This window comes from Sparus aurata, chromosome 2 (assembly GCF_900880675.1).
Source record: "Sparus aurata chromosome 2, fSpaAur1.1, whole genome shotgun sequence".
In the NCBI taxonomy this organism is placed as follows: Eukaryota; Metazoa; Chordata; class Actinopteri; order Spariformes; family Sparidae; genus Sparus; species Sparus aurata.
In genome coordinates this window covers 30490706-30518088 of record NC_044188.1, presented here as the reverse complement: position 1 = coordinate 30518088, position 27383 = coordinate 30490706, and the positions used below count along the sequence as shown (strand labels likewise).

Here is a 27383-nt window from a genome sequence, read left to right as displayed (position 1 = left end):
TGATTGGCTTAAGAACTCTCACTCAATGTTAGGGAGCCAATCATCATCACTTATGCGGTTGTCTCGCTCCTCCCTCCTCCCTCACCGGAGGAAAAAAAATTTCAGACCATCGACTCAGTCTTTGTCCGGGGAATTATGCAGCAGTTCACACAATTTTTCTGACTTCAGCGTACATTATTCACACCGACAATAGCAGGCCACCGAATTATAAAGCAACGACTTCCTCAGCGGAAGGTGTTGCTTGAGCAAGCCCCGACGGCAGCATGCATCGACGGCAGCAGGCCCCGACGCGCGTGGACTGCGAGGGCCCGTTCAACGCTGCTTGCAGCTTTAATTAGGGCCCGAGCAGGGAACCTGCGAGGTCCCTATTGTAATTCGTAATGATTATTATTATTATTTTTCCTTTGTCCAAAATGATCGCATTTTTCACTGCCTGAACATACCCCAAAACTCACCAAACTTGGAATATAAGTCACACCTGGCGAAAAATTTTATAATCTATTGTCGTCCTGAATTTCCACCACTAGGTGGCGCTGTTATTAAGGGAAAGCGCGTTTTGGCTAATAACTCCCATATACTTTGTCGCACATTCAAAAACCTTACATCGACGCGTTCAGTGAATTGTGCTGAATCTCGTGGTATAGGCCACGCCCATTTCCGCCTACCGTTTTTTTTCGCTACGTCGCAAAATGTCGAAAACCTACTTTTTCGAACTCCTCCCAGGCGATTTCACCGATTTGCACGAAACTTGGCACACAGCATCTTGGACCCTCCTGACAAAAAGTTATTAAAGGATTTTAATTAAAATAAATAATTTTGAAGTTATTAAATAACAACTTCCTGCAGATTTGGTTACAAACAGGAAGTGTTGCATATCTCCACATTGGTGTGGTCTAATGACATGAAACTCAGGATACTACTTCCCCATGAGCCCCTGAGGCCCTGTGCAAAATTTTAGGCGATGACCACAAGGTGGCGCTCTTTAAATTGATGTATTTTATATCTCCACAACGGTGCATCGGAATAAGACGAAACTTGGTACATTTATTGTCAGTGCCCTCCTGAGGACATCTGACAAAGGGTTTACCGATCCACCACTAGGTGGCGCTCTGGCGTCACTTTAATTGCATAATTGGCCCTGTGCCCACACCATAACACTTATGGAAATGAAATTCATAGAGGTGCTATAGAATGGCCCCTGTGACTCACTCACCGAAAATGACCACCAGGTGGCGCTATTTTCAATTCAAAAGCGTTTTTGGCTCATAACTCCCACTTAATATGTTGCACATTATTAATCCTCATATATTTGTATTCCCTGAATTTAGCTGAATTGTTTGGATGTAGGCCACGCCCACTTTTGCAGTAACTTTCCGTTCGCAAATCGCGACAAATGAAAAACGTACTTTTTCGAACTCCTCCTAGAGAATTTGACCAATTTGCACCAAACTTTGCATGTAGCATCTGTAGACCCTCCTGACAAAAAGTTATCAAAAGAATTTTGATAGTCCATAAACTGCCCGAAAATATAAAATGACAAATTCCTGCATATTGTGTTGAAAACAGACAATCTTGCATATCTTTACAAAATACTGTCTGATTATCACATAAATACTCTTCATTGTGTGGTATGGCATGATGAGGCTTTGTGTAAAATTTGGTGCAAATCGGCCAATAGATGGCGCTCTGCTCGCAGTCTAATCAGTGTCAATGGGATCTTCAAGTCCTCTTCAAAACTCATTGACCTTCATCCTTTTCTTGTCCCTCATACTTTGAGCTAGACACTCCATTCCAACTTTTAAAGAGTCAGAAGACCTCAAACTATTGGGCATGTAATCAGTTTTTGAAAATCTTTTACAGTTTTCAAATCATCACAGTTTTAGTTTTAAAGATTTTTAGGCCGTCTTCTCATTTTATAATGGGTGTGTATTGCGCAGTGTTGGGCATGTTACTTTAAAAAAGTAATTAGTTATAGTTACTAGTTACTTCTCCCAAAAAGTAACTGAGTTAGTAACAGAATTAGTCCACTATACAAGTAATTAGTTACCAGGAAATTAACTATTGCGCTACTTTTATTTCTTCCCCCTTTTGAGCTCAGCAGTCATTTTAGCTACTTGGCATCTACATATGTATTTAGAAAATGGCCTGCTATCATCATCAACAGCGTCAGCAACAGAGTTTTGTCCAGTGTTAGTTTTGTAAAAGCGTGTGCCATTGAGAGAGGCCTCATTAGATCAGAGTTGCTTACAACGGACATGGACAAAGGAGATTAAAGCAGTGTCTGTACTTCCAATTTGCAAACATTTACTTTCCCTCCGGACTCGCCATTGCCACAGTTCCCTTCTGCTAGTTTGAGTGTGTGAGGCTGCTGTGTGCGTGTGTGGCTTGTGTGTAAACCGAACATTGCCACTGATTGGCTTAAGAACTCTCACTCAACGTTAGGGAGCCAATCATCACCACTTATGCGGTTGTCTCGCTCCTCCCTCCTCCCTCCTCCCTCACCGGAGGAAAAAAAATACAGCTCTGCAGCTCCGGTGGCTGAGAGCAGAGATGGATGACAACAGCTTCAGTGATCAGCTTCAGTTTGTCACGCGCCACATTTAATAGTCCGTAACGGTGACGGCATTGTAACGATGGAAATAGTAATATTGGTGAGATTACCTGTTACTGAAAAAAAGTTACGCTGTGAGTAACGCCGTTTATTCTAACGCCGTTATTCCCAACACTGGTGTTGCTTGAAATAGAATGCGTGACATCATAGCTACAGTGGAGAGCAGCTGGAAGAACTGTAGAAAAAGTTCTCTTCAGCTTGATTTGGATCCCACATCTTTTACTTCACATAGACAACATATACATAGACATGTTCCTGATGTTCCTGAAACTATTTCATTGCATCATGCCTAGTGTGCACATTCTCTTCAGCCAGCTCCAGAGGCGGAGCATCGACTCAGTCTTTGTCCGGGGATTCATGCAGCAGTTCACACAGTTTTTCTGACTTCAGCGTACATCATTTCAAACCGGCAATAGCAGTCCATCGAATTATGAAGCAACGACTTCCTCAGCGGAAGGTGTTGCTTGAGCATGCCCCGAAGGCAGCAAGCCCCGACGGCAGCATGCATCGACGGCAGCACGCCCCGACGCGCGTGGACTGCGAGGGCCCGTTCAACGCTGCTTGCAGCTTTAATTAGGGCCCGAGCAGGGAACCTGCAAGGACCCTATTGTTTTGTAATGATTTTTATTATTATTATTATTTTTCTTCTCACAAAAGGATCGCATTTTTCACTGCCTGAACATACCCCAAAACTCACCAAACTTGGAATATAAGTCACACCTGGCGAAAAATTTTATAATCTATTGTCGTCCTGAATTTCCACCACTAGGTGGCGCTGTTATTAAGGAAAGCGCGTTTTGGCTAATAACTCCCATAACTTTGTCGCACATTCAAAAACCTTACATCGACGCGTTCAGTGGATTGTGCTGAATCTCGTGGTATAGGCCACGCCCATTTCCGCCTACCGTTTTTTTTCGCTACGTCGCAAAATGTCGAAAACCTACTTTTTCGAACTCCTCCCAGGCGATTTCACCGATTTGCACGAAACTTGGCACACAGCATCTGTGGACCCTCCTGACAAAAAGTTATTAAAGGATTCTAATTAGACACACAATACTTTGAAGTTATTAAATAACAACTTCCTGCAGATTTGGTTACAAACAGGAAGTGTTGCATATCTCCACATTGGTGTGGTCTAATGACATGAAACTCAGGATACTACTTCCCCATGAGCCCCTGAGGCCCTGTGCAAAATTTTAGGCGATGACCACAAGGTGGCGCTCTTTAAATTGATGTATTTTATATCTCCACAACGGTGCATCGGAATAAGACGAAACTTGGTACATTTATTGTCAGTGCCCTCCTGAGGACATCTGACAAAGGGTTTACCGATCCACCACTAGGTGGCGCTCTGGCGTCACTTTAATTGCATAATTGGCCCTGTGCCCACACCATAACACTTATGGAAATGAAATTCATAGAGGTGCTATAGAATGGCCCCTGTGACTCACTCACCGAAAATGACCACCAGGTGGCGCTATTTTCAATTTAAAAGCGTTTTTGGCTCATAACTCCCACTTAATATGTTCCACATTATTAATCCTCATATTATGTATTCCCTGAATTTAGCTGAATTGTTTGGATGTAGGCCACGCCCACTTTTGCAGTAACTTTCCGTTCGCAAATTTGCAAACAATGAAAAACCTACTTTTTCGAACTCCTCCTAGACGATTTGACCAATTTGCACCAAACTTTGTATGTAGCATCTGTAGACCCTCCTGACAAAAAGTTATCAAAAGAATTTTGATAGTCCATAAACTGCCCGAAATATAAAATGACAAATTCCTGCATATTGTGTTGAAAACAGACAATCTTGCATATCTTTACAAAATACTGTCTGATTATCACATAAATACTCTTCATTGTGTGGTATGGCATGATGAGGCTTTGTGTAAAATTTGGTGCAAATCGGCCAATAGATGGCGCTCTGGTCGCAGTCTAATCAGTGTCAATGGGATCTTCAAGTCCTCTTCAAAACTCATTGACCTTCATCCTTTTCTTGTCCCTCATACTTTGAGCTGGCCACTCCATTCCAACTTTAAAAGAGTCAGAAGCCCTCAAACTATTGGGCATGTAATCAGTTTTTGAAAATCTTTTACGGTTTTCAAATCATCACAGTTTTAGTTTTAAGGATTTTTAGGCCGTCTTCGGATTTATAATGGGTGTGTATTGGGTGAGCTAGAGTGCGTGACATCATAGCTACAGTGGAGAGCAGATGGAAGAACTGGAGAAAAAGTTCTCTTCAGCTTGATTTGGATCCCACGTCTTTTACTTCACATAGACAATATATACAGGGAAATGTAGGAAATCTTGTTGGCTTTCAGCTGATGGTCTTATTTCAGATGTAGGACTTACACTTTTGGCTGTTTGTGGTTTGTGACACTGCTGCAGGGAGACAAATTCAAACAGTACAAAAGTCAGTTCCACCATGGAGGCTTACCCACTGCTTAACAAGAACAAGCTGAAAACTGAACTGTCTCACATCTACAGCAATGATGAGTTCAAAAACCGTAGTGGAGCTGTGGCTCTGTACCAGCTGGTCACAGAGTGCAATCATCAGGAAACCTTTTCAGAGACTGTGGCTCTGCTAAACATCCTCATCACAACTTCTATGACTACAGCTGAATCTGAGCGGTGCTTCTCAACACTGAAGAGAATCAAGACCTTCCTCAGGAAGATAATATCTTCTTAATGCAGTTGCCATGCTCTGTATGGAGAAGAAACTTATCAAAGACATCCACAACTTAAACCACAAAGTCACTGAGAAATTTGCATCTTTCAAGAAGAAAAGTGCTAAATGTATGTATAAAAAGTACAACTGAAAACACCTGAACAGTTTCTTCACAGGTTTAATATGTTACTACTAATTGTCAACATTGTTCTGCTTCTAAGGCAGCGGAGCAAAACAACCCACCTTTTCTCCTGTATTCTTTTCAGTTTCATGAAACCTTAAGAACCATATAACATTGGAAGTTTAATGTGCAGTGCTGTTGTTTTCATCTGACCACTACATGTCAATACAATGTTTGTAACAGTATTCATTTTACTTGATCTGTAAGTGTTAAAAAGATAATATTACTAATGATAAATGTTTGGAGATTTGTTTTGACATTTTATGTGATATATAGATATAATCATAATACATATCTTTATAGTAATAATGGAGTTTGGGAGGCGTTTTCCCATTTCTTCTTGTGTGGACATTTCCTACTTTGCCTCTGCTAGTGCTCCAGCATATGTGCAGCCACAGAAACTGTAAGATAGCTCTACAGGTAAAGGTCCAACAGCTCCCTCTACTGGTGCAAAGAGTCAGGACATGCTCAGTCACAGAAACTGTAAGAAAGCTCTACAGGTAAAGGTCCAACAGCTCCCTCTACTGGTGCAAAGAGTCAGGACATGCTCAGTCACACTAAAATGCAGCAGACCAGTCAGTGAGCAGACCGTGTGGAGCTGCATGGACTTTCTGTGGGTTTCCCTAATGATGTGTGCATTCTTGAGGAAATGTACGTGGTTTCTGCTTGTAGTTATGGATAATTTGATCACTATTGCAGTTTACACATAGCCTGTGTCTCAGTAGTAGTTAGCTGCACTTTGCTTGCACTGCAGCTACATTTGGATTGTGAGGACTTAATGATGAATATTTCGTTTTTAATGCCGATTTTTCAACTCAGTCTGTTTCTTGGGATTGTGACCATGCTCGTTACAGTTTAAAGGTCGAAATATGGACTGTGGTTAACAGTCAGTATATAAAGCTATCATGCTGTTTAGCCGTCTATAGGGTCGAACACTGTACTCGTGAAACCCCCCCTTGAGCTGCAATTTCATCCTCTTCTTCAGATTTCATCATGCAGCAGGTGACATCTCACATCCCATCAGTTAATCAGTTCTTCTCTGACCTGGCATCGACTCAGTCTTTGTCCGGGCAATCATGCAGTAGTTCACACAGTTTTTCTGACTTCAGCGTACGTCATTTCAGACCGGCAATAGCAGTCCATCGAATTATGAAGCAACGACTTCCTCAGCAAGCCCCGACGGCAGCAAGCCCCGACGGCAGCATGCATCGACGGCAGCACGCCCCGACGCGCGTGGACTGCGAGGGCCCGTTCAACGCTGCTTGCAGCTTTAATTATTATTATTTTTCTTCTCACAAAAGGATCGCATTTTTCACTGCCTGAACATACCCCAAAACTCACCAAACTTGGTATATAAGTCACACCTGGCGAAAAATTTTATAATCTGTTATCGTCCAGAATTTCCACCACTAGGTGGCGCTGTTATTAAGGGAAACGCGTTTTGGTTAATAACTCCCACATACTTTGTTGCACATTCAAAAACCTTACATAGACGCGTTCAGTGGATTGTGCTGAATCTCGTGGTATAGGCCACGCCCATTTCCGCCTACCGTTTTTTTTCGCTACGTCGCAAAATGTTGAAAACCTACTTTTTCGAACTCCTCCCAGGCGATTTCACCGATTTGCACGAAACTTGGCACACAGCATCTGTGGACCCTCCTGACAAAAAGTTATTAAAGGAATTTTGATAGGCCACACAATACTCAAGTTATTAAATAACAACTTCCTGCAGATTTGGTTACAAACAGGAAGTGTTGCATATCTCCACATTGGTGTGGTCTAATGACATGAAACTCAGGATACTACTTCTCCATGAGCCGCTGAGGCCCTGTGCAAAATTTTAGACGATGACCACAAGGTGGCGCTCTTTAAATTGATGTATTTTATATCTCCACAACGGTGCATCTGAATAAGACGAAACTTGGTACATTTATTGTCAGTGCCCTCCTGAGGACATCTAACGAAGGGTTTACCGATCCACCACTAGGTGGCGCTCTGGCGTCACTTTAATTGCACAATTGGCCCTGTGCCCACACCATAACACTTATGGAAATCAAATTCATAGAGGTGCTATAGAATGGCCCCTGCGACTCACTCACCGAAAATGACCACCAGGTGGCGCTATTTTCAATTTAAAAGCGTTTTTGGCTCATAACTCCCACTTAATATGTTGCATATTATTAAACCTCGTGCAGATGTGTTCCCTCCATTCAGCTGGATTGTTTGGTGTAGGCCACGCCCACTTTTGCAGTAACTTTCCGTTCGTAAAATCGCGACAAATGAAAAACGTACTTTTTCAAACTCCTCCTAGAGAATTTGACCAATTTGCACCAAACTTTGCATGTAGCATCTGTAGACCCTCCTGACAAAAAGTTATCAAAAGAATTTTGATAGTCCATAAACTGCCCGAAATATAAAATGACAAATTCCTGCATATTGTGTTGAAAACAGACAATGTTGCATATCTTTACAAAATGCTGTCTGATTATCACATAAATGGTCTTCATTGTGTGGTATGGCATGATGAGGCTTTGTGTAAAATTTGGTGCAAATCGGCCAATAGATGGCGCTCTGGTCGCAGTCTAATCAGTGTCAATGGGATCTTCAAGTCCTCTTCAAAACTCATTGACCTTCATCCTTTTCTTGTCCCTCATACTTTGATCTACACACTCCATTCCAACTTTAAAAGAGTCAGAAGACCTCAAACTATTCGGCATGTAATCAGTTTCAGAAAATCTTTTACGGTTTTCAAATCATCACATTTTTAGTTTTAAGGATTTTTAGGCCGTCTTCTGATTTTATAATGGGTGGGTAATGGGTGAGCTAGAGTGCATGACATCATAGCTACAGTGGAGAGCAGATGGAAGAACTGGAGAAAAAGTTCTCTTCAGCTTGATTTGGATCCCACGTCTTTTACTTCACATAGACAATATATACAGGGAAATGTAGGAAATCTCGTTGGCTTTCAGCTGATGGTCTTATTTCAGATGTAAGACTTGCACTTTTGGCTGTTTGTGGTTTGTGACACTGCTGCATGGAGACAAATTCAAACAGTACAAAAGTCAGTTCCCTGAAACAGTGCTGAACACCACCATGGAGGCTTACCCACTGCTTAACAAGAACAAGCTGAAAACTGAACTGTCTCACATCTACAGCAATGATGAGTTCAAAAACCGTAGTGGAGCTGTGGCTCTGTACCAGCTGGTCACACAGTGCAATCATCAGGAAACCTTTTCAGAGACTGTGGCTCTGCTAAACATCCTCATCACAACTTCTATGACTATAGCTGGATCTGAGCGGTGCTTCTCAACACTGAAGAGAATCAAGACCTTCCTCAGGAAGATAATATCTTCTTAATGCAGTTGCCATGCTCTGTATGGAGAAGAAACTTATCAAAGACATCCACAACTTAAACCACAAAGTCACTGAGAAATTTGCATCTTTCAAGAAGAAAAATGCTACATGTATGTATAAAAAGTACAACTGAAAACACCTGAACAGTTCCTTCACAGGTTTAATATGTTACTACCAATTGTCAACATTGTTCTGCTTATAAGGCAGCGGAGCAAAACAACCCACCTTTTCTCCTGTATTCTTTTCAGTTTCATGAAACCTTAAGAACCATATAACATTGGAAGTTTAATGTGCAGTGCTGTTGTTTTCATCTGACCACTACATGTCAATACAATGTTTGTAACAGTATTCATTTTACTTGATCTGTAAGTGTTAAAAAGATAATATTACTAATGATAAATGTTTGGAGATTTGTTTTGACATTTTATGTGATTTATAGATATAATCATAATACATATCTTTATAGTAATAATGGAGTTTGGGAGGCGTTTTCCCATTTCTTCTTGTGTGGACATTTCCTACTTTGCCTCTGCTAGTGCTCCAGCATATGTGCAGCCACAGAAACTGTAAGATAGCTCTACAGGTAAAGGTCCAACAGCTCCCTCTACTGGTGCAAAGAGTCAGGACATGCTCAGTCACAGAAACTGTAAGAAAGCTCTACAGGTAAAGGTCCAACAGCTCCCTCTACTGGTGCAAAGAGTCAGGACATGCTCAGTCACACTAAAATGCAGCAGACCAGTCAGTGAGCAGACCGTGTGGAGCTGCATGGACTTTCTGTGGGTTTCCCTAATGATGTGTGCATTCTTGAGGAAATGTACATGGTTTCTGCTTGTAGTTATGGATAATTTGAACACTATTGCAGTTTACACATAGCCTGTGTCTCAGTAGTAGTTAGCTGCACTTTGCTTGCACTGCAGCTACATTTGGATTGTGAGGACTTAATGATGAATATTTCGATTGTGGTGCCTATTTTTCAACTCAGTCTATTTGTTGGGATTGTGACCATGCTCATTACAGTTTAAAGGTCGAAATATGTACTGTGGTTAACAGTCAGTATATAAAGCTATCATGCTGTTTAGCCGTCTATAGGGTCGAACACTGTACTCCTCTCATTATTAGTTCTTTATGTAGATTGCAGGGAGTTTTTCTGATTTCAGCATACATTGTTGCTGTTTTATCACAAAGGTGACATCGTCCAGTGTTTTAAAAGCATTAGGGGAGATTCAGCCAACCACTGTGCTACTGGATGATGATACTTTCAGCTTCTTCCTTAAACTATTTCATTGCATCATGCCCCGTCTGGACATTCTCTTCAGGCAGCTGCAGAAGTGGACCGTTAATTCAGTCTTTGTCCAGGGAATCATGCAGCAGTTCACAGACAACGTGCAAAAGCTGAACATGTTCCCTATGTGAACTTTTAGAGGATAGCTGCAGAGGTGAGGTATAAGAAAGTTTAGTTTGTGTTTGAATTTGTGAGGTTTAGTTGCCACAAACATTTTATCAAATTTCATTTACCCATCTTTTCTTTTTTTTTTGTCAAAATCTGTTAAGCTCCTGTGCCTGAAAGTTGTTTAAACCTTCCACTGAATCCAATACTGTATCTGTTTTTTACATTTCCACTTATCTGTTACCGAGATATGGATAAACCTAACTCACTCTAATCTGAAACAGCACTGAACACCACCATGGATGTAATGCTGAACAAGAACAAGTGGAAAACTGAACTGTCTCTCATCCTCAGCAATGATGAGTTCGAGAAGCGTAGTGGAGCTCTGGCTTTGTAACAACTGGTCATGGAGAGTAATCTTCAGGAAATCTTCAGTTGAATCTGAGTAGTGCTTCTCAACACTGCAGAGAATCCAGACCTTCCTCAGGAAGACAATGTCACAGGATTGTCTTAATGCAGTGGCCATGCTCTCTATGGAGAGGGACTTATCAGACATCTACAACTTTAACCACGAAGTCACTGAGAAATTTGCATCTCTCAAGTAGAAAAGGGCAACATATATGTATAAAAACTAAAACAGAAAACACCTGAACAGTTTCTTTACAGGTTTAATATGTTACTACTAATTGTCAACATTGTTGTGCTCATAAGGCACCACAGGAAAATAACCCACATTTTGTCCTGTATTCTTTTCAGTTTCATGAAACCTGAAGGACCATATCACATTGGAAGTTTAATGTGCAGTGTTGCTGTTTTCATCTGACCATTAGATGTCAATACAATGTTTGTGACAGTATTCATTTTACTTGATCTGTAAGTGTTAAAAAGATAATAATATTAATAAGAAAAGTTTGGAGATTTATTTTGACATTTTATATAATATATAGATATAATCATAACACATATTTTAATAGCAGTGTTTTGTGTGCGAGGGGGGTGGTTGTTATGACGTGTTTGGAGCATTCAACAGTAGCATACACATTTCTCAATCATTCATACATCACATTCACGACTGATGCAGTTACATTTCACACTTCATGGTTTTTGAAAATAGATATTGTTTCAAATAAAACATTAAGATTGCACTTTAACATGACTTCTCTTATCTTTGTTGCATGAATTGAGCCAGTTTGTGACAATAACCTTGTATAATATGGATGACTGCTGTCCATAGTGCTGTCTCTATGTTCTTAGTTTATCAGGTGTTGCTGTTAATTAGTTGAACTGACAGTGAGTCAATATTTACCACCATGGCCACCTTTATTGTTAATTTACACTTTCATGATTTACCAAATATTTTGGATTCTGGTATAGCACCCCCTGGAAAAAAATGCACCAGCCGCCACTGCCACAAACACCATCCCACACACACATTCTCACAGGAAGAACTAGGTGTCATTTATGGAAACCTGTCTCTTTCTTGAACTCATGTGCCAACCTAGGTGCCACACACACTATCCAGACCTAACAATGTATCATAGTTGATCAAAGACCCTATTTATGAAGATTTACACATTTCAAACTACTAAATTGGTATTATTCATCCCAGGACAGAGGAGGCACAGCAAGAGTGGAAAACATTGTAAGGGTGATGCCAATGCCAACACTCTAAGCAATATCCTGTGTGGATGACATCAAGTTCAGCTTTCAGCTGTTTTTACCAGAGTCCATGGAGGAAATGATACTGGAAGTGACAAACCTGGAGGGGAAGCATGTGTTTACAACGACAACAACACTCACATGCTACAAATGTGATGCCTTTGTTTGCAAGTCACACTCCAACCCAATTGTACAATGCCACTCCTGTATGTCAAAAACATGCATGCACACAGATGTGTTGCACTTGGTAGAATCTAGTTGAAGCCAAAAGGGGACACAAGGCTGCAGCAGGACGAAAAGCTTTATTTTAACACAACTGAATTCACAGCTAGTTATGGTTTGAGGTTGAGGCTGCTGGAGAGCTGGGTGGTGTCTGGCTGCTTGGAGGAGCACATGGCAGGTGGAGTGTTGCAGCCAGGCTGAGGATGTGTGGTGTTTGGCCACTTGGAGAAATGCAGCTGTAGACAAAGCATGGCACAATTAGTTGTTATACTGGAAAACACAGGTGCACTACAGTACGTCTAGAATACACTATTGACAGAGCAATATACCACGTGTGGTTGATGAAATCATCTGGCAGCAGGTAGTGTGAGGATCAAGGCTTTTAAGCAGGTAGCAATTGTCAACCTGCAGCAGGTGCATGCGAGTGTGATCTCTCCCGAGACCACAAATCCGCCCAGCCTTCCATTGCACCTCTGCAAGCAAAGAGAACACACAAGCACAAAAAATACAAAACAGACATTGCAGCCATAGATCATGACAAGATGACTGTAATCATTTTCAGTGTCTATTCTTTGTATGTTTTGCATGTTCAGCACTAGCTAGAAACCCTTTACAGTAATATAAGTGTTAAATAAAATTTGGTCATCATTATGTTTGAGCATTTAAACGAGACCTGTCAAATTTGACCAGGAACACCAAAGTAAGGAGGGAGAAACAAACAGAATACAAGGGTTAAGTTGATGTGGATTTTTTATGAAGCTGTTATACATGTAAGTGAGTAAAATATGGCCTTTCATGTAAATGCCAAAAGAATCAGCAGGACACCGCAGGGAATCGAACCCCATCCCAGTAAACCAGGAGTACCATTACCAGTGTCTTTTGCTTTTGAGGCTACATGAAAGGTAAAGCAAAACCTGCATTAGCAACAGCATATGACTGGCAGCAATGGACATTATGCAATTACTGCAGTATTGTAAATGCTAGATAAATCTTTTGAAGAAAATGTTCTATGTATAAAGCTTCAAAGGTGATCAGAATTATCATTCCGTTTGTCATATCATGTTTTAGATCAAAATGCTGTTGTAATGCAGGAAACGAAACCCTTATATCTAACACATTTTTGTGTGTGTGTGTATATATATATATACAAAGAGATAGAGAGAGAGAGCGAGAGAGAGAACACAATATAGAACACAAAATATAGCACGACACAAAACTCCTGAAAAGGCAACATGCATAAGCAACAATATAAACGTTTTTTTTTGTTTTTTTCATACATATTTAACACACAATATAGAAAAACACAAAACTCCTGAAAAGGCAACATGCATAAGCAACAATATAAACTTTTTTTTTGTTTTTTTTTTTGTTTTTTTCATACATATTTAACACACAATATAGAAAAACACAAAACTCCTGAAAAGGAAACATGCATTAGCAACAATAAACTTTTTTTTTGGTTTTGTTTTTTCATACATATTGAACACACAATATAGAAAAACACAAAACTCCTGAAAAGGAAACATGCATTAGCAACAATAAACTTTTTTTTTGGTTTTGTTTTTTCATACATATTGAACACACAATATAGAATAACACAAAACTCCTGAAAAGGAAACATGCATATATATAAAAGCAATATAAACTTCATCAAAACCTGCATATGAAGAACTACAATATAAAAAAACATTACAAAACTACTACTACTACTACTACTACTACTACTACTACTTACTCTATGTCCTAGATGCAAAAGAACACATGATCCCCTCATGGTCACTGAAATAAGTTGGCAACACTAATGATTCAACAATATAGTGTGTTGTTTTCACATACACATGATCAATTAGTGTGCCGTTTTCTGTTGTTGGTTGTTTGACAAATTGAACAAACCCTTTGTTTGTCATAAATTTGGTGATTGACGATGATTTTAAAATGTCGTCATTGAAATCTCCCATGACAGCAATTGTGTGACTTTGTGGATTCAGCCAATCAAGTAATTTGCCTAAATTTACTTTAAACAAAGTCATGGGATAAGATGGTGGTCGATAGATTACTGCTATCAAAATGCTGTATGTAGTGCAGTGGTAAACCAAACATTCTAAATTGACATTTGGTACCTGGAGAACATTACATGCCAAATTGTCTGCACTATATAGGCCAACTCCACCACGTTGCTGGCCTTGAATTTCTGTCAATATTGGGTCGCTGCTATTGTAGGATAAACTCCTTGGCTGATTATGATAAGCATAACCATCCATCTTTACAGTTTCAAATGAGGAAACTGCAGACAGCCATGTTTCTGTAACAGCTATGCAGTTAAGCTGCAAATGCTGTGTAGACAATGCCAAATCAGATACATGTTGGGTCAAATTCTGCACATTCATCAAAAACACAGTGAAGGTCTGTGGATTGAAATTGTGCCTTGTAATATTCTCGACCATGAAGGGAGGCATGTTTTCAATTGCATCTTTAATTGAGTCCTTACAATAGATGGCTTTCTCCTTAAAATCCCTAATTATCAACCCTGACAAATTTCGAACCCGACTCAAAGCTACATATGCCTGTCCAGCTGCAAAAATTTTCTCAAGCGACACGACTGCTGCATCTACTGTAATGCCTTGTACTTTATGTACTGTACAGGCCCAGGCAAGCTTCAGTGGAAATTGCCTACGCATTCCACCCTTTTTAGTCACCCTATCCTCTTCGGGTTGAATGCCCGTGGAACCCGTTTCTACTGCAGAGGCAAATGCACAGCGTTTCCTCTTCTGTATGCCTACCCTATCATCATCAAATTTAACATACACCGTCTCAGGAAATCGCTTCCTGTCATTGTCTGGAAAAACTATGTGTGTCACAGTGCCACACGCCCCATTAACTAGACCATCCGCTACATCTAAGTTTTTAAACAGCATTACACGGGCATCCTTCCCTAAAAGCAGTGTCTCATCCAGACATGTGTCATACGCTCTGGAATGATGTCCGCTTATCAACTCGAGTTTGCCGGTTTTCTTACTGTTGACGTAATCCTGAGCCTCTATTTCGACATAATCCGGACAACTCTCCAACAACTGCACTACATTATGCTCATTTACTTGTCGATTTGTGGGAAATATGTGCAAAGCTGAGCTGACTTCGCCGGTCTCACAACGTTTTAATATTTCAATGTCACTGTCCAACATCGGGGTACCTTTTGAACGAGTTCTAACTCTGTTCAACAACTCTGCAAATACGGGATCTTTCTGACGAACAATGGTTTTTAATTCCGCAACCTTAAACAACCGAGACCACAAATCAACACCTACGTCATCTAAATACAGAGGTCTCCCTTTCACTGGAGGCAACTGATAAAAATCTCCAACTGCAATTACACTAACATTTCCAAACGGGGAATAGTCACCAGATTGCTTAATTTGTCTTAGTCTCCCATGGATATAAGCCAATAGTTTGTGATCAACCATGGAGATTTCATCTATTATCAAAAGTTGCAAGCTACTATATTTAGCACGTAAAGAATTCAGCTTCTCCTCACCCAATGGAGTGTAAGGTAAGCGTACGTCTTTACCTATGCTAAAAGCATTGTGAATTGTAGCTGCGTTTAAATTGTGTGCAGCTATCCCCGTAGGAGCTGTTAGTAGAACGCAGATGTCGTCCGGACACCCTCTCTGCAACAACCTATTTGCCTCGTATTGTATAGCCCTGATCAAATGGCTCTTACCTGTCCCTGCCCCACCTGTAATAAATACATGTATCGGATCTGGCTTTGCCCCATTTACCCTATCTAAGCACCACTGCCTAATCTGATAGAAAATACACATCTGTGTCTCATTCAGAGACCTAACTAAAGCCAAACCGTCTTCTCTGCTGAGGACATTGTTCCTCTTTTCCAAATGTGCAACATCTTTACTGTGCACAACCAAATCTGGAATGCCATCTACATGTTCCTCCACTATCTGCTCTGTCTCTCTACGTTCCTCTATACACTCTAAACGCTCCAACTCCTGCTCTGGGCACAGCTCGCACCAGGCATCTTCTAGAACACCATCATTATCGATTGAATTTTGAATATCGTCCAACTCGTCTGCATCCCTTTCAAATTTGCATCTATTCAGATCAACAACTGCTTTAACCGAATGTAGCAATTCATCACCTAATCTCACATGACCGCGTCTATAAAACTGCTCAAACATCTCAAACCCTGCTGGTTTGAGCTGGCCATCTTCACGATATGGCAGGAACAATTGCAAAATGCTCTGATAGAACAATTCCGGATTCCTAGTCTCCGAAAAGCGCACGTAACGAACAACAGCCGGTTGCGTACGTGTCCTTTTCACAACAAAACCACAATCATTGTTTAATTTAACCCTATGGACAGCCCTTTCATTTTTACTCACAACACGATACTCTGACGCAAAAGTTGCCAAACACATGTCATTAAATGTACAATCTTTTGGCCTATTCTTGTACCTGTCAACAGAACTCTTCATCCACATATCTTCACTGGTAAGATCATGTGATGATGCCTTTTGTTTTAACACACTTAAAGGCAAACTCATTCTAACTGTATTTTCCCCTACTGGCACAAACACAACTTTCCGAGAGCACTCCTTGAGATGCATGTTTGTCAGTCTATAAACCGCCTCTTGAGCACAAACATCCCTATTGTGTAAATATACACTTCCTAAATTTTTTAACGCATCTTTAGCACTGCTATTACCCTCTTTAGCTGCTTCCCTCTGAGCATTCCCTAACAACAAGCCCATCTCCTTTTCTGCCTTGGAGATGTAAGAAATGATATACACTACACAAGCATAGGCATCAACGATATATTGGATGTCAATGTTAGCATTCCAGCATTTCAAAAGCGGTTTGCTATATTGATTGATCCAGACTTCGTTCGCCTGCCTCTTCAAAACAACGTGCGTCTTCCTGGCTACTCGGTTGTAAGCAGCCTCAAAACGACTTTGGTTTAATCCTAAATGTCCAAACAACTCTTCCACACTATCAAAACTGGCATTGTCATCTGAAAGAGCCTCCTTAATCTTTGTCATAATGTTAACTGCAATCTCTTTTTTCATGATTGCTGGTTTTTTCTGCCCCTCATTCTTGCATGCACAATGGTCCAATTTATGTGCTTCATCTAGGCCTACCTTACATTTACAAGATTTTTTGTCATCCTCTTCACTGACTGGACGTGAAATGAAAGTTTTTGCAGATGGTGGCTTGGGAAAATTGAAACGACAAACAGTTTTATTCTTTTTACAAGATTTTGAATGTCGTTTTGAATGCTGTTGCACAGATGTAACAATCTCCAATAATGTTTCATCCTGTGCTGGTAATTCACATGTCACATAATGATCAATAAAGTCAACTACCTCTTCATCTGTGTTTTTATCAATTATTGGGGCATTCTCTATCCAAAAGAGGCAGTGAACATGTGGTGATCCACGCTGCTGGAATTCAACCCTATAAAAATAATCCTTTATTTTGCCAATAGGATTAGATGGAGACATAAGCACCTCTCTCAAAAAACAATGCCAGCGAAAATCAAACATTCTGGCCGCAGTGGCCGGACTGCCACGCAAAAGTTGACACCTCTCTGCATAATCCAACTGCTCAGCTGTCTCTGTTCTACCTGCCTGCTTCAAAATACTATTGAGGAGACTTTTCCACCGCATATCAGCTGAAGAAAACGAACAAAACCACGTCGGGACACCCAGCTGACGAACACAAGCCAACAAATCACGCTGGGCTCCTTGCCAAAAAGATGGGGTACCTCTGATAGGTTTAAGAAAACGAAACCCATCATCAAACTGCAACAACTTTTTCAAAGATTCCTCATCATTTAATACATTTCTACTGACCTTTGATATGGCACCTCCTTTACCCTTTCGCAGTGCTATTGATACATTTGACACAACCTGTTCTACCTCAGATAAGTACTGAGCAAAAAAGATGTATTCAACATTTTGTGCAAATCTACCATCAGCATGCAGAATCCTGTTATTAAAATAACGCGACAAGGTCAAACGATGCGGTCTACTGTCATGATATGTACCATGTCCAGTAGGAAACAACACTGGGAAGCATTTAGCTTCATTTGTATGATCCGACAACAACCTAACAGGAGAGTTCCCTTCTGCTGGAGCCAAATTCAATATATTATCAAAATATTGATCCAGTGTTTCCTGACCAATATCCACAGGCATAAGACAAGTGTCCTGAAACATACAATGGTTTTGTCTATCATGCAGAAGCTCATCTTCGCCAACATCTGCAGATACTTCACCACCCGCATCACAATTACTATCCGATTCGCTACAAAACGTATTTATCCAAGCTTCGTTAAACTCAACATCTTTATAATGGACATTTATCTCTTTTAAATACTGCAAAGCCTGCCTTACGCGCATACTGTCAACAAACTCATAGTCATAATGTCCTTTATAAGTAAGCTTCCGCTTCAACTTTACTGGCAACAAAGATCCTTCCATGTCTGTATGTGGCAGCAAATTGGTCGTCTGCACAATATTTGCAGGAACACACGTCACAGGTCCGTGTACTCCGTTTTGCCCGCCTTTAGGCAACGCCAACATCTTCATGAACGGAATATGCAACGCTATCAAATGTATCTCTAACCTTTTCAAACACGCCAGTACTGGTGGAATGGGACAAAGCGCCAAATTGTTCAATGCACATTCAGGTGGCATTACACCATCTATAATACAAGAATGACACTTGCTACAAATCCACAGCTCACTTCTAGCTGTACCCAACCATTTACACGGCAATATGCAGTCTTCATTACATTTATGTAAATATTTGTCACTAATACATTTATCAGCAATTAACATGCTTTCTTTGGTTTTAGTATAATTTTCTCTTTTACACTTCAAAACCTGATTCTTAAACAACCCTCTGTAGCATACACAGCATACAAAATCTGGCCCATCTTTAACTTTGTCCCAAAACTGTTCTCTAACATAATCAAACTCCTCTGACTTTTGTTTATGCTTTTCCCTATTTAATTTGTTTCCTGCTATAACACGCTCCTTATATTCATTACTGTCATGATATTTGCGTTTAATCTCGGCTATTACATACTCTCTGTATACGTCATTGTCCCTATATTTCTCTTGACTCCTTTTCTTAACTTTATCCTTAAATACTTCATTTTCGCTATATTTCTCTTGACTCCTTCTCTTAACTTTATCCTTAAATACTTCATTTTCGCGATATTTCTCTCGACTCCTTTTCTTAACTTTATCCTTAAATACTTCATTTTCGCCATATTTCTCTTGACTCCTTTTCTTAACTTTATCCTTAAATACTTCATTTTCGCCATATTTCTCTTGACTCCTTTTCTTAACTTTATCCTTAAATACTTCATTTTCGCTATATTTCTTTACACTCATTTCCTTAACTTTATCCTTATACACTTCATTTTTCCTATATTGTCTTTTATTTCTTTCAATAACTTTCGTCTTATGCATACCATTTGTGTTATATTTCTGTTTAGCATTGTCCTTCTTTTTCTCCCTATACAAATCATTTAGCTGGTATTTCCTTTTTATTTTTGAGCTCCTTTTCCTTATCAAATACTTAGAAGTATTAACATTAGTTGGCTTAAATGTAAATGAAGACTGCTCTTGCATAGACACAGTACTATCCTGCTGTTCTATAACTTCAATATCGATAACTTCTTCAGCTACACAACCTGAAGCAACAACCGGACTTAAACTCTCAGCACAAACACTACTCTGTCTACTTTGCCGTCTAAGATTGTACCCTCCGGAACAAGACGCATTCACTTTGCAGTACCCATAACAGCTCTGCATCTCAGGCTGCATAACACAAACAACATTTTCATAATGGTTACCGTTACAATTCTCTAAATACACTGCCTGATTGGACAACTGCCTATTCTTGCAACTGTATTCAAGCCAGCGATCACCACAATACGTGAAAATATTCACTCCTAAACAATCTGCTGCTGCTTGAATCTCTACCTCAGTGGCCCAAGTACCAACACGTTGCATTCCCGATCTACTCACATAATCTGCCATTGACGAATACTCGCGACGCAAAGTATATGCTAGAGGATTGGCCCGTAACTGCTTAAACACAGCTAATCTAATTTTTCTATGATTCTTCTGTGTGCCACACACAGCTTGACTAACCGCTCTAAAGAAACAATTACCATCACCAACTATTTGCTCGTTCCTACAAGGAGCCCCTAACGCACCAACCTCTGTCGACACCAGATCAAGTTTCTCCGACTCCACGTTCAACTGTTTGCACAAAGCTTGTGCAACGTCGCTGCGCAGCGGATTAAACTCAAGTCTTTTCCTTCTCACATCACTGACAAATACAACGTCTGAATTAACCAGATTAACATCCCTGCTTTTCAACTTTTTGGATGCACGATCACCCACCGAAATCTTGCGTTTCACACCTGTCTGACTGTTGCTGCTGTCAAGTGTTACCTGTTCAGCCGACACTTCAAGTGCTGGCTGAAGAGGTAAGCTACAACCAAACTCAACCTCTCTGCTTTCAACAGTTGCACTTTGACTTTTGTGAGTGACACAAACACCGGCAATCTCAAACGGCTTTGGAGAGTTCATTGCGGTGGCAAATTTGCATATGTGATCAAACACACGGTCAAGGCAACTAAAATACACAACAACACTAAACCCGAGCTCATCTACCATGCCATCTGCACCGCGTGCGTGGGAGTCAACAACTGCATACTGCCCATCTCGACCAATGATAGCACATGTGCTGCCACTCACAGTCAGAAAGCATGTGTCATATTTGCTACACATCTCTCCCAAACCATTCCTGAGAGTGGTGTACACACCTTCATCAACAAACTGTCCCTCAACCACATCAACATCACCAGAAACATAGTCACCATACTCAAACTCAAATTCCTGTCCATCAATGATGGACTCTTTGGGCAAATCTGGAACACACAGCAGTTCAGACCTCCCACTGATGGACTTACTTTCCCACAATGATGTGTAGAGCTTGTCCCCCAACTCTACAACCTTATCCAGATCGTCGGACTGCCAAGAAAACACACTATCAATGCTGTGTTTGGCCAAAGCAACCAAACTTACAGCCATACACTGACGCCCTCCGTGTAGGAACCGATCGTTCCCTTGGTGAAAAGTTCCCCTGATGGAACTTACCTCGATCTCTGGCCTGACTGACACGCTATCCTTGAGCGTAGCTGCAACACCGACGTCAACACTCCCGCCTGCAAACAACGTAGCACTCTCACTGTCATCATCTAGTGGATATGGCATGACGGAAATGCCATGGACGGCATACCACTTCGCATCTAAAGTCTCCTTCAGCTGACGGATGTGAAGCATCAAGTCAGCAAGGGATGTGTTGAACACAACCACAGATGTGCCAATGCTAGATGCCATCCCAGATGCATCGCGCACGCCGCAATCAACAACCACAAGATGCTCATTATGATCAATAATGGCACTTACTGCACCACCGAGGTCCAACAGACACGCGCCATGCGTCAACAAATGCTCTTGCAGCTTCTCAAACATCATGGTGTCCCCCTCCAGTAACTTAAAGTCACTACGTGCTGGAGGAGGAATAGCTACCTGCCACTGCCTGCCAAACACCTTCTGCTCCTCAATCAACTCACACAACCATTTAGCGCTACCGTTCTGCCTAGCTTCAACTATGTCACTGGCCAGTTTGCCACCTTCTATGCCTATGCTGTCGATATCTTTCCCTTTCCATGTACACACTGGTGAGATGACATGTTTCATAACTGCTGCAACACCACATGCTATGGATGTCAGTGTGTCAGAACTGAGTGGTGCAGCTCTGACACAAAGACCAGGAACAAAAGCCCTCAGCGGGGCCTCCGCACACCTGCAAGAAAGCGGGTTAGCGTCACACTTACCTGTGTTGGATCTTGGTGTCGGCCGGACACCAAGATCGACGACAGGCGGAAGGTCCCCCCCCGGCGCTGCGACGGCGGTGGTGGCAACCTAGATGAGAGAAAAAAAACATTAAATGATTTGAATAATTTAACTATACTACTATTATTAGAAAAATGGATTACACACCAGGGTTCGTACACATTTTTCAAGGTAAAATTTTCCAAACTTTCCAGCACCTTATCGCTGGGATAAAATACATGTCTACAGGAATATACTCATGATTATTTTTTTCACTTTTTATCACAATTATGTACATTGTATTACGATGTCAACATCTAAAAATATGTTTCATACTAGCAAAAACTTTGTGTTCTCCTTTAAGTTCTAATGTTTCATCCCAAAAAAAGAGAAGCCACTTGGCGTTCTTCAGGTATACCTGCACCAAGAGAGACCTGAGCGCACACTGTTATTTTCGTTTTTGACAAAAACTTTTATAAGCTGTTCGCTTATTCATCAAAGTTTAATATTGAACGTGTCATCAGTCCAAATTGCATCAAAGTCACCTTCTCCTCAGCCATCATTTTCTATTGCTACCAGACTGCATGTGTGATGATACAGAGATTTTATTTCTCCTTGTAATAAGCAAAGTATCCAGTCTGATCCCAATGTTGCCAAGACAGAGTTATAATGTCAAGCACTTTCAAGCACTTAAACTAAAATCCAAGCACTTTTCAGACCTTGAAAACACAACATTGAAATTCAAGCACTTTCAATGATTTAAAGCAGCATACGAACCCTGACACACACAGTTTGCACAAAACTGTACTAACCTCCCCCCTGGCATCCACTTTCAGATGAGCAGTTGCAGGCGGTGGCACAGGTTTCACCACGGGCAAAGCTCTCGCCGAGACCTAGAAAACATTTTGTTGTTCCGATTATTGCGGTTATACGGCAGACATGCAAAAAATACATATTTTTTAATCCAAATAAGTCAAATATTGAATACAATTGCTACAAACCTTCTGGCGTGCAGAAGTCCGACGATGTTCCACTTTTGGACGCTGATGAAAGAAAAACAAAATAAACTTTCTCAAGCCATATTTGGGCAAAAGCCCTTGTGGACAATATTGTTTGCATGTTGTGAGTGTGTCGGAAAGAAGGAGATACTAAAAACAGTTGAACCAACCAACATACACCACTTGCATGCAGTTTACCTTTGAGCTTCGTGGAACAGCAGTAGGATCAGGGCTAGGAAGATGGGATGGAACAGCAGCATCCATCGCAGCCAACACCGAACTGCTGAACCAAACGGGGTTGGGCTGGATGAAAGACTCCAGAAGTGAAGTCGCGTCAACCTGTCAAATACATATACAGAAAGACGATTGTCAAAATGCCATCATCAAATCAATAATCATATCCAAAACAGTCTAGGCTAAAATCAATCATAACATACCTGCTGCTGAACCACCCTCTCTGCACCAGAGGACTGCTCAAGTTCCTCAGGTGCTCTCCTCTGTAATGACAAAATGAGATCCTTTGTATTAAACAACCAATCAACCATTACAGAGGTCGGCTGTTAAAAATAAACATCAACCACACGATGACGGTGTGTAAACAATTACCTTCCTGGCCTTGCCAACGACGGTCCACTCAAAGGGGTTTGATGGACGAGGTACGGTGACCTCTCCCTTCACAACCACCTTTGGAACAACCTGCCTACGAAGCGACGTTCTGGGAGCAGGCTGTGGCTTTGGTGTCGGAGGGTGCAGGAATTGGTATGCAACACTCCACAGCAGCCCGGCAAAAATGGGCATGCCGTCACTATCACTGAGGTGAACCTGCAAAAATAATGAAAATGAAACAGATTAAACGATATCTGCAATAAACGTATCATTCAACTACAGAGAAAGTGTAGACGAGGCTATATATATTCTACTTACACCATCTCTGCTCCACAGCTCAAGCCGGTCCATGGGGAAATGCTCAGCAAAGGGGAAGTACCTGACACCTAAAAAAGACAAATCATCCATTATACTAACATCTCTATGCATTTCATTTAAAGTTTTAGATAACAACCATAATGATTATGGAAATTATATTATTCATTCAAACAGTCTGCCTAAAAACATATCATCCATTATACATGAACTATATTTAAACTATGGTATTCTTAAAACTTACCCATACGTGCTGCCACACGGCGGAACTGTTGACGCAGCAACTCTTGCTGTTCGACTTCAACAGTCAAACGGGGTGCAAAGTCTGTGACACACACCTGTAGAGTAAAGTGGTTGTTAATAACAGAATAAAAATGTTCTGATAATGCCATAACTAATGATATAAATATACATTATTCTGCAACAGATAATATATCAGTATATATACACACACACAAAAGAAAATAAACCTACGTTAGGCCATCGCGAGCAGGCACTGAGCAGGAGCTTAGCAAAGTCTGCCCCAGCCTCGTCGATGGTCCTGCTGGATGTCAGGTTATTGCTAGGTGCAATGACCAGGACTGCGTCAGGAGTCCGAGGAACAGCAGCATGTAGCAACTCGGTCCTCAGCTCCATCGCACAAGCCCCGGGTGTGGACATGAAGCCAAAGGAGAGTGAGCCCTCTGGCATCGGGATGAAGCCATCTACGATAGCGCGTAGATGGGAATCACCGACAACAAGAACAAACTGGAAAAGAGATTAGATTGCTGTAGAATGAAAATCACTAATGAACTCTTTTATACTTTTATTGTTATCTTTTATTATTATGTTACCTTCTTGTCAGGTGATTCAGACGGCAAGACCAGCTTGTGCTGACGGCCTGTCAGCGACTTTGACCACTGGTTCACAGCATGGCGCTTACCGGTGCCGGACTCTATTGATAAACAGAAAACAACAACAAGATACATATACTTAATGAAGCCTTTCAAATCATCATTGCAAATCATGTAAACACAACACACCTTGCCACTAGGAAAATATGTATAGTGTACACATCTATGGAAAAGATTTACATACGTGAGACAGAGGCATTGGGAGGCTGCTGCGGTTCCACGTCAACCTTTCGCCATTCTGCCAGACGTTTTTTGGCTGCCTCCGAACGACGAAAAGACTTGCCCCGTGGCATCTAATAACATTTAAACAATGAATTTCATGTTTTATTACACAACATTTGTCCATAACACACTTGACAAAATAATGAATCAAATGTTTATTTTCATTAACATATTATAAAAGTTATTTGAGCTAAACCTTTCCAATTCATACATTTAGCAAATTAACATTGTATATTATGGAAAGATGTAGTTGATTTATCGAAAATAATTACTGATATTTTGACTTTTTGGTTGAAATGAAATCTCCTAATCATAGAATACACATAGCTTTGACTACATAGCTGTATGAATACAGATTTTACTGAAGACATGTTTACAGCTGGTTCTACACTTTCATCATATTGCTAAATTAGGAGTAGAGTACATGGTGAACTCAATAACTTGCTTCTTTCTTTTTACTCTATACATTTCTCTTTCTCTGTGAGTGAAGCGCAACATCGCCCGCGAAGTTCAAAAACCTCCTCAAACCAATCACAGCGCAGGACGCCCCTCACTTGAAAGTTCATCCCGACAAGCACAGCGCGACCGCGAAATTCAAAATATACTCGCGCAAATCACAGCGTAATAACGGAATTCTTTACCAGTGTGCCGTTATGATACTTGAAATTTATTTTGATGTTAAATAAAATGAACACTGTCTACAGACTGCCGCTGTTAGTAGCTTATAGCTGATTTAGCCAACAAAGGCATGTGCTACCAAACATAACCTATGGTAACAGCCAACCAGCTCTCCTAAAACTACCGTTACAGATAAGCCAGCACCGACGACACATACCATAACAGCAGGAGAAGACTCATTCACTTTTAACTCGGTTAAAACAAAAGCCAGAAGGTTTCTGCTACAGAGCAATGCTAATACTGTCATAGACAGTCAAACAGGGTGACCTTACAGAGAACCAACAGTGTTAAAAACAAACAAAAATAACAGCATGACACTCATTCACAAAACATAACTTACACACACAACTTATTACTAAAGTTTGCAGCTAAGACTTATGCTAACGCCTTGTAAATTCAAAACTCACTTACCGTATTGAGCAAGTCCAAACTCCGGATGAAGAAAACAATGCTGCTGTCTTAATCCGAAATGTGTGGGAATGTATGTCAGTATCTGTTTGTATGTTTGTAAGTGTGTTTGTGTGTGTATTCTCGCTGTCTCTCTCTCTGTCTCGGTGGGAACTTTAGCAAACTCCAGATAGGACTTTCGTCTCCAAAGGTTTTTGCTAAAGGGACCGTTAACCGGGTTCAGCGTTCTTTTATAGGCTAACAGGTGACATCAAACCAGCCAACCAATCACAGCGCAGCAACGTCAACCGGCTGGCTACGGTGTATGTTCTTGGTTGAGACTGTGATAAGAAGAAAAATTGTTCATTACTTATTACTAGGTATTAATAAGGGGCATTAAACAAATAATTTAGCACCTATAAATCTGTTAAATAAATACTTGTTGTGTGTATGTTTAGTGGATGCTGAAATGCTCCATGCAGCCTATCCCCACTACATTAACTTAATGGTAGAGTCCTATACTACCGGAAGGCAACACACACATTGTCAAAATACAGTAATTTGCAAGTACATTATTTGCTGGCTTTTATCTCTCACATAAAGAGTATTCATGTCGGCAATAACGCCAATTTGCGCGACATTAAAATAAACTATTAAATCAACACCACTTACTACAGACAGGGACCGAGACTGACGTAACTCCAGCTAATACAGCGATCAGGTGTCATTGCCAGGCAGCCGGTTAGCAACGCTAACATGTTATAATACGTTTAAACAGCAGTACATCCACATGTATATCAGCCTGCACAGGAAGATGTCTAGGTTATTCACGCCGTCACTTTCGTCACGTTGTTTTTTATTGTTTGGGTCGTCGGTCAAGTTAAACGCGATGAAGATGGACAGCTTTGGCAGTGGACTTGTGACGTGACGTCTGTTTTGGCAACGTCATTTGGTGATGCATTCAAATCGGTTTAGAAAGTTGGGAAAAATCACACTCCGGAGAGTGTGGCTACCAGGTAGTCACATAGGCGTGAGAAAAGTCACAGATTATCACAAATGACACTGAAATGTATGTTTAACGTGGGGAAATCTATGTGTGTGTGTGTGTGTGTGCGCGCGAATGGCGATATTTTCTGTATAATGAATGGACATAATCTAGTATTACCCATTAATTTCTTATGCCAGTCAATTTTCATCAGGAATACCACAGGTGTTACGAAGTTGATTAGCCAACTCAAAATTCAGTGAACGTGGTTATCAGCAA

The 27383-nt window shown here is 40.8% G+C and overlaps 2 protein-coding genes across 2 annotated transcripts; both read right to left on the bottom strand.

Annotated features, from left to right (window-relative positions):
* Window positions 1-13821: 13821 nt before the first annotated feature.
* Window positions 13822-14977, bottom strand: LOC115597077 (uncharacterized). Its single transcript, XM_030442676.1, has 2 exons — window positions 14860-14977; window positions 13822-14786 (listed from the first exon to the last, which is right to left on the bottom strand). Exon 2 carries the CDS (start codon window positions 14761-14763, stop codon window positions 13822-13824), a length of 942 nt encoding a protein of 313 aa, XP_030298536.1. The 5' UTR covers window positions 14764-14786; window positions 14860-14977.
* Window positions 14978-15880: 903 nt separating this feature from the next.
* LOC115596640 (uncharacterized) lies at window positions 15881-26815 on the bottom strand. The gene is made up of 13 exons (XM_030441895.1): window positions 26792-26815; window positions 25017-25125; window positions 24773-24873; window positions 24414-24686; window positions 24184-24277; window positions 23943-24010; window positions 23625-23840; window positions 23456-23515; window positions 23217-23357; window positions 23022-23063; window positions 22833-22913; window positions 19854-22110; window positions 15881-15885 (listed from the first exon to the last, which is right to left on the bottom strand). Exons 2-13 carry the CDS (start codon window positions 25123-25125, stop codon window positions 15881-15883), a joined length of 3447 nt encoding a protein of 1148 aa, XP_030297755.1. The 5' UTR covers window positions 26792-26815.
* Between the last annotated feature and the right edge of the window lie 568 nt (window positions 26816-27383).

Excerpts from the sequence above, each read along its gene's own strand:
- LOC115597077 (XM_030442676.1), bottom strand. The coding sequence starts at position 14,763 with ATGCGTAGGCAATTTCCACTGAAGCTTGCCTGGGCCTGTACAGTACAT.
- LOC115596640 (XM_030441895.1), bottom strand. The coding sequence starts at position 25,125 with ATGCCACGGGGCAAGTCTTTTCGTCGTTCGGAGGCAGCCAAAAAACGT. Across the intron at positions 24,687-24,772 it reads CTGAATCACCTGACAAGAAG|TTTGTTCTTGTTGTCGGTGA; the intron begins GTAACATAATAA and ends TCTCTTTTCCAG. Across the intron at positions 23,064-23,216 it reads CTGTTCCACGAAGCTCAAAG|CGTCCAAAAGTGGAACATCG; the intron begins GTAAACTGCATG and ends TTCTTTCATCAG.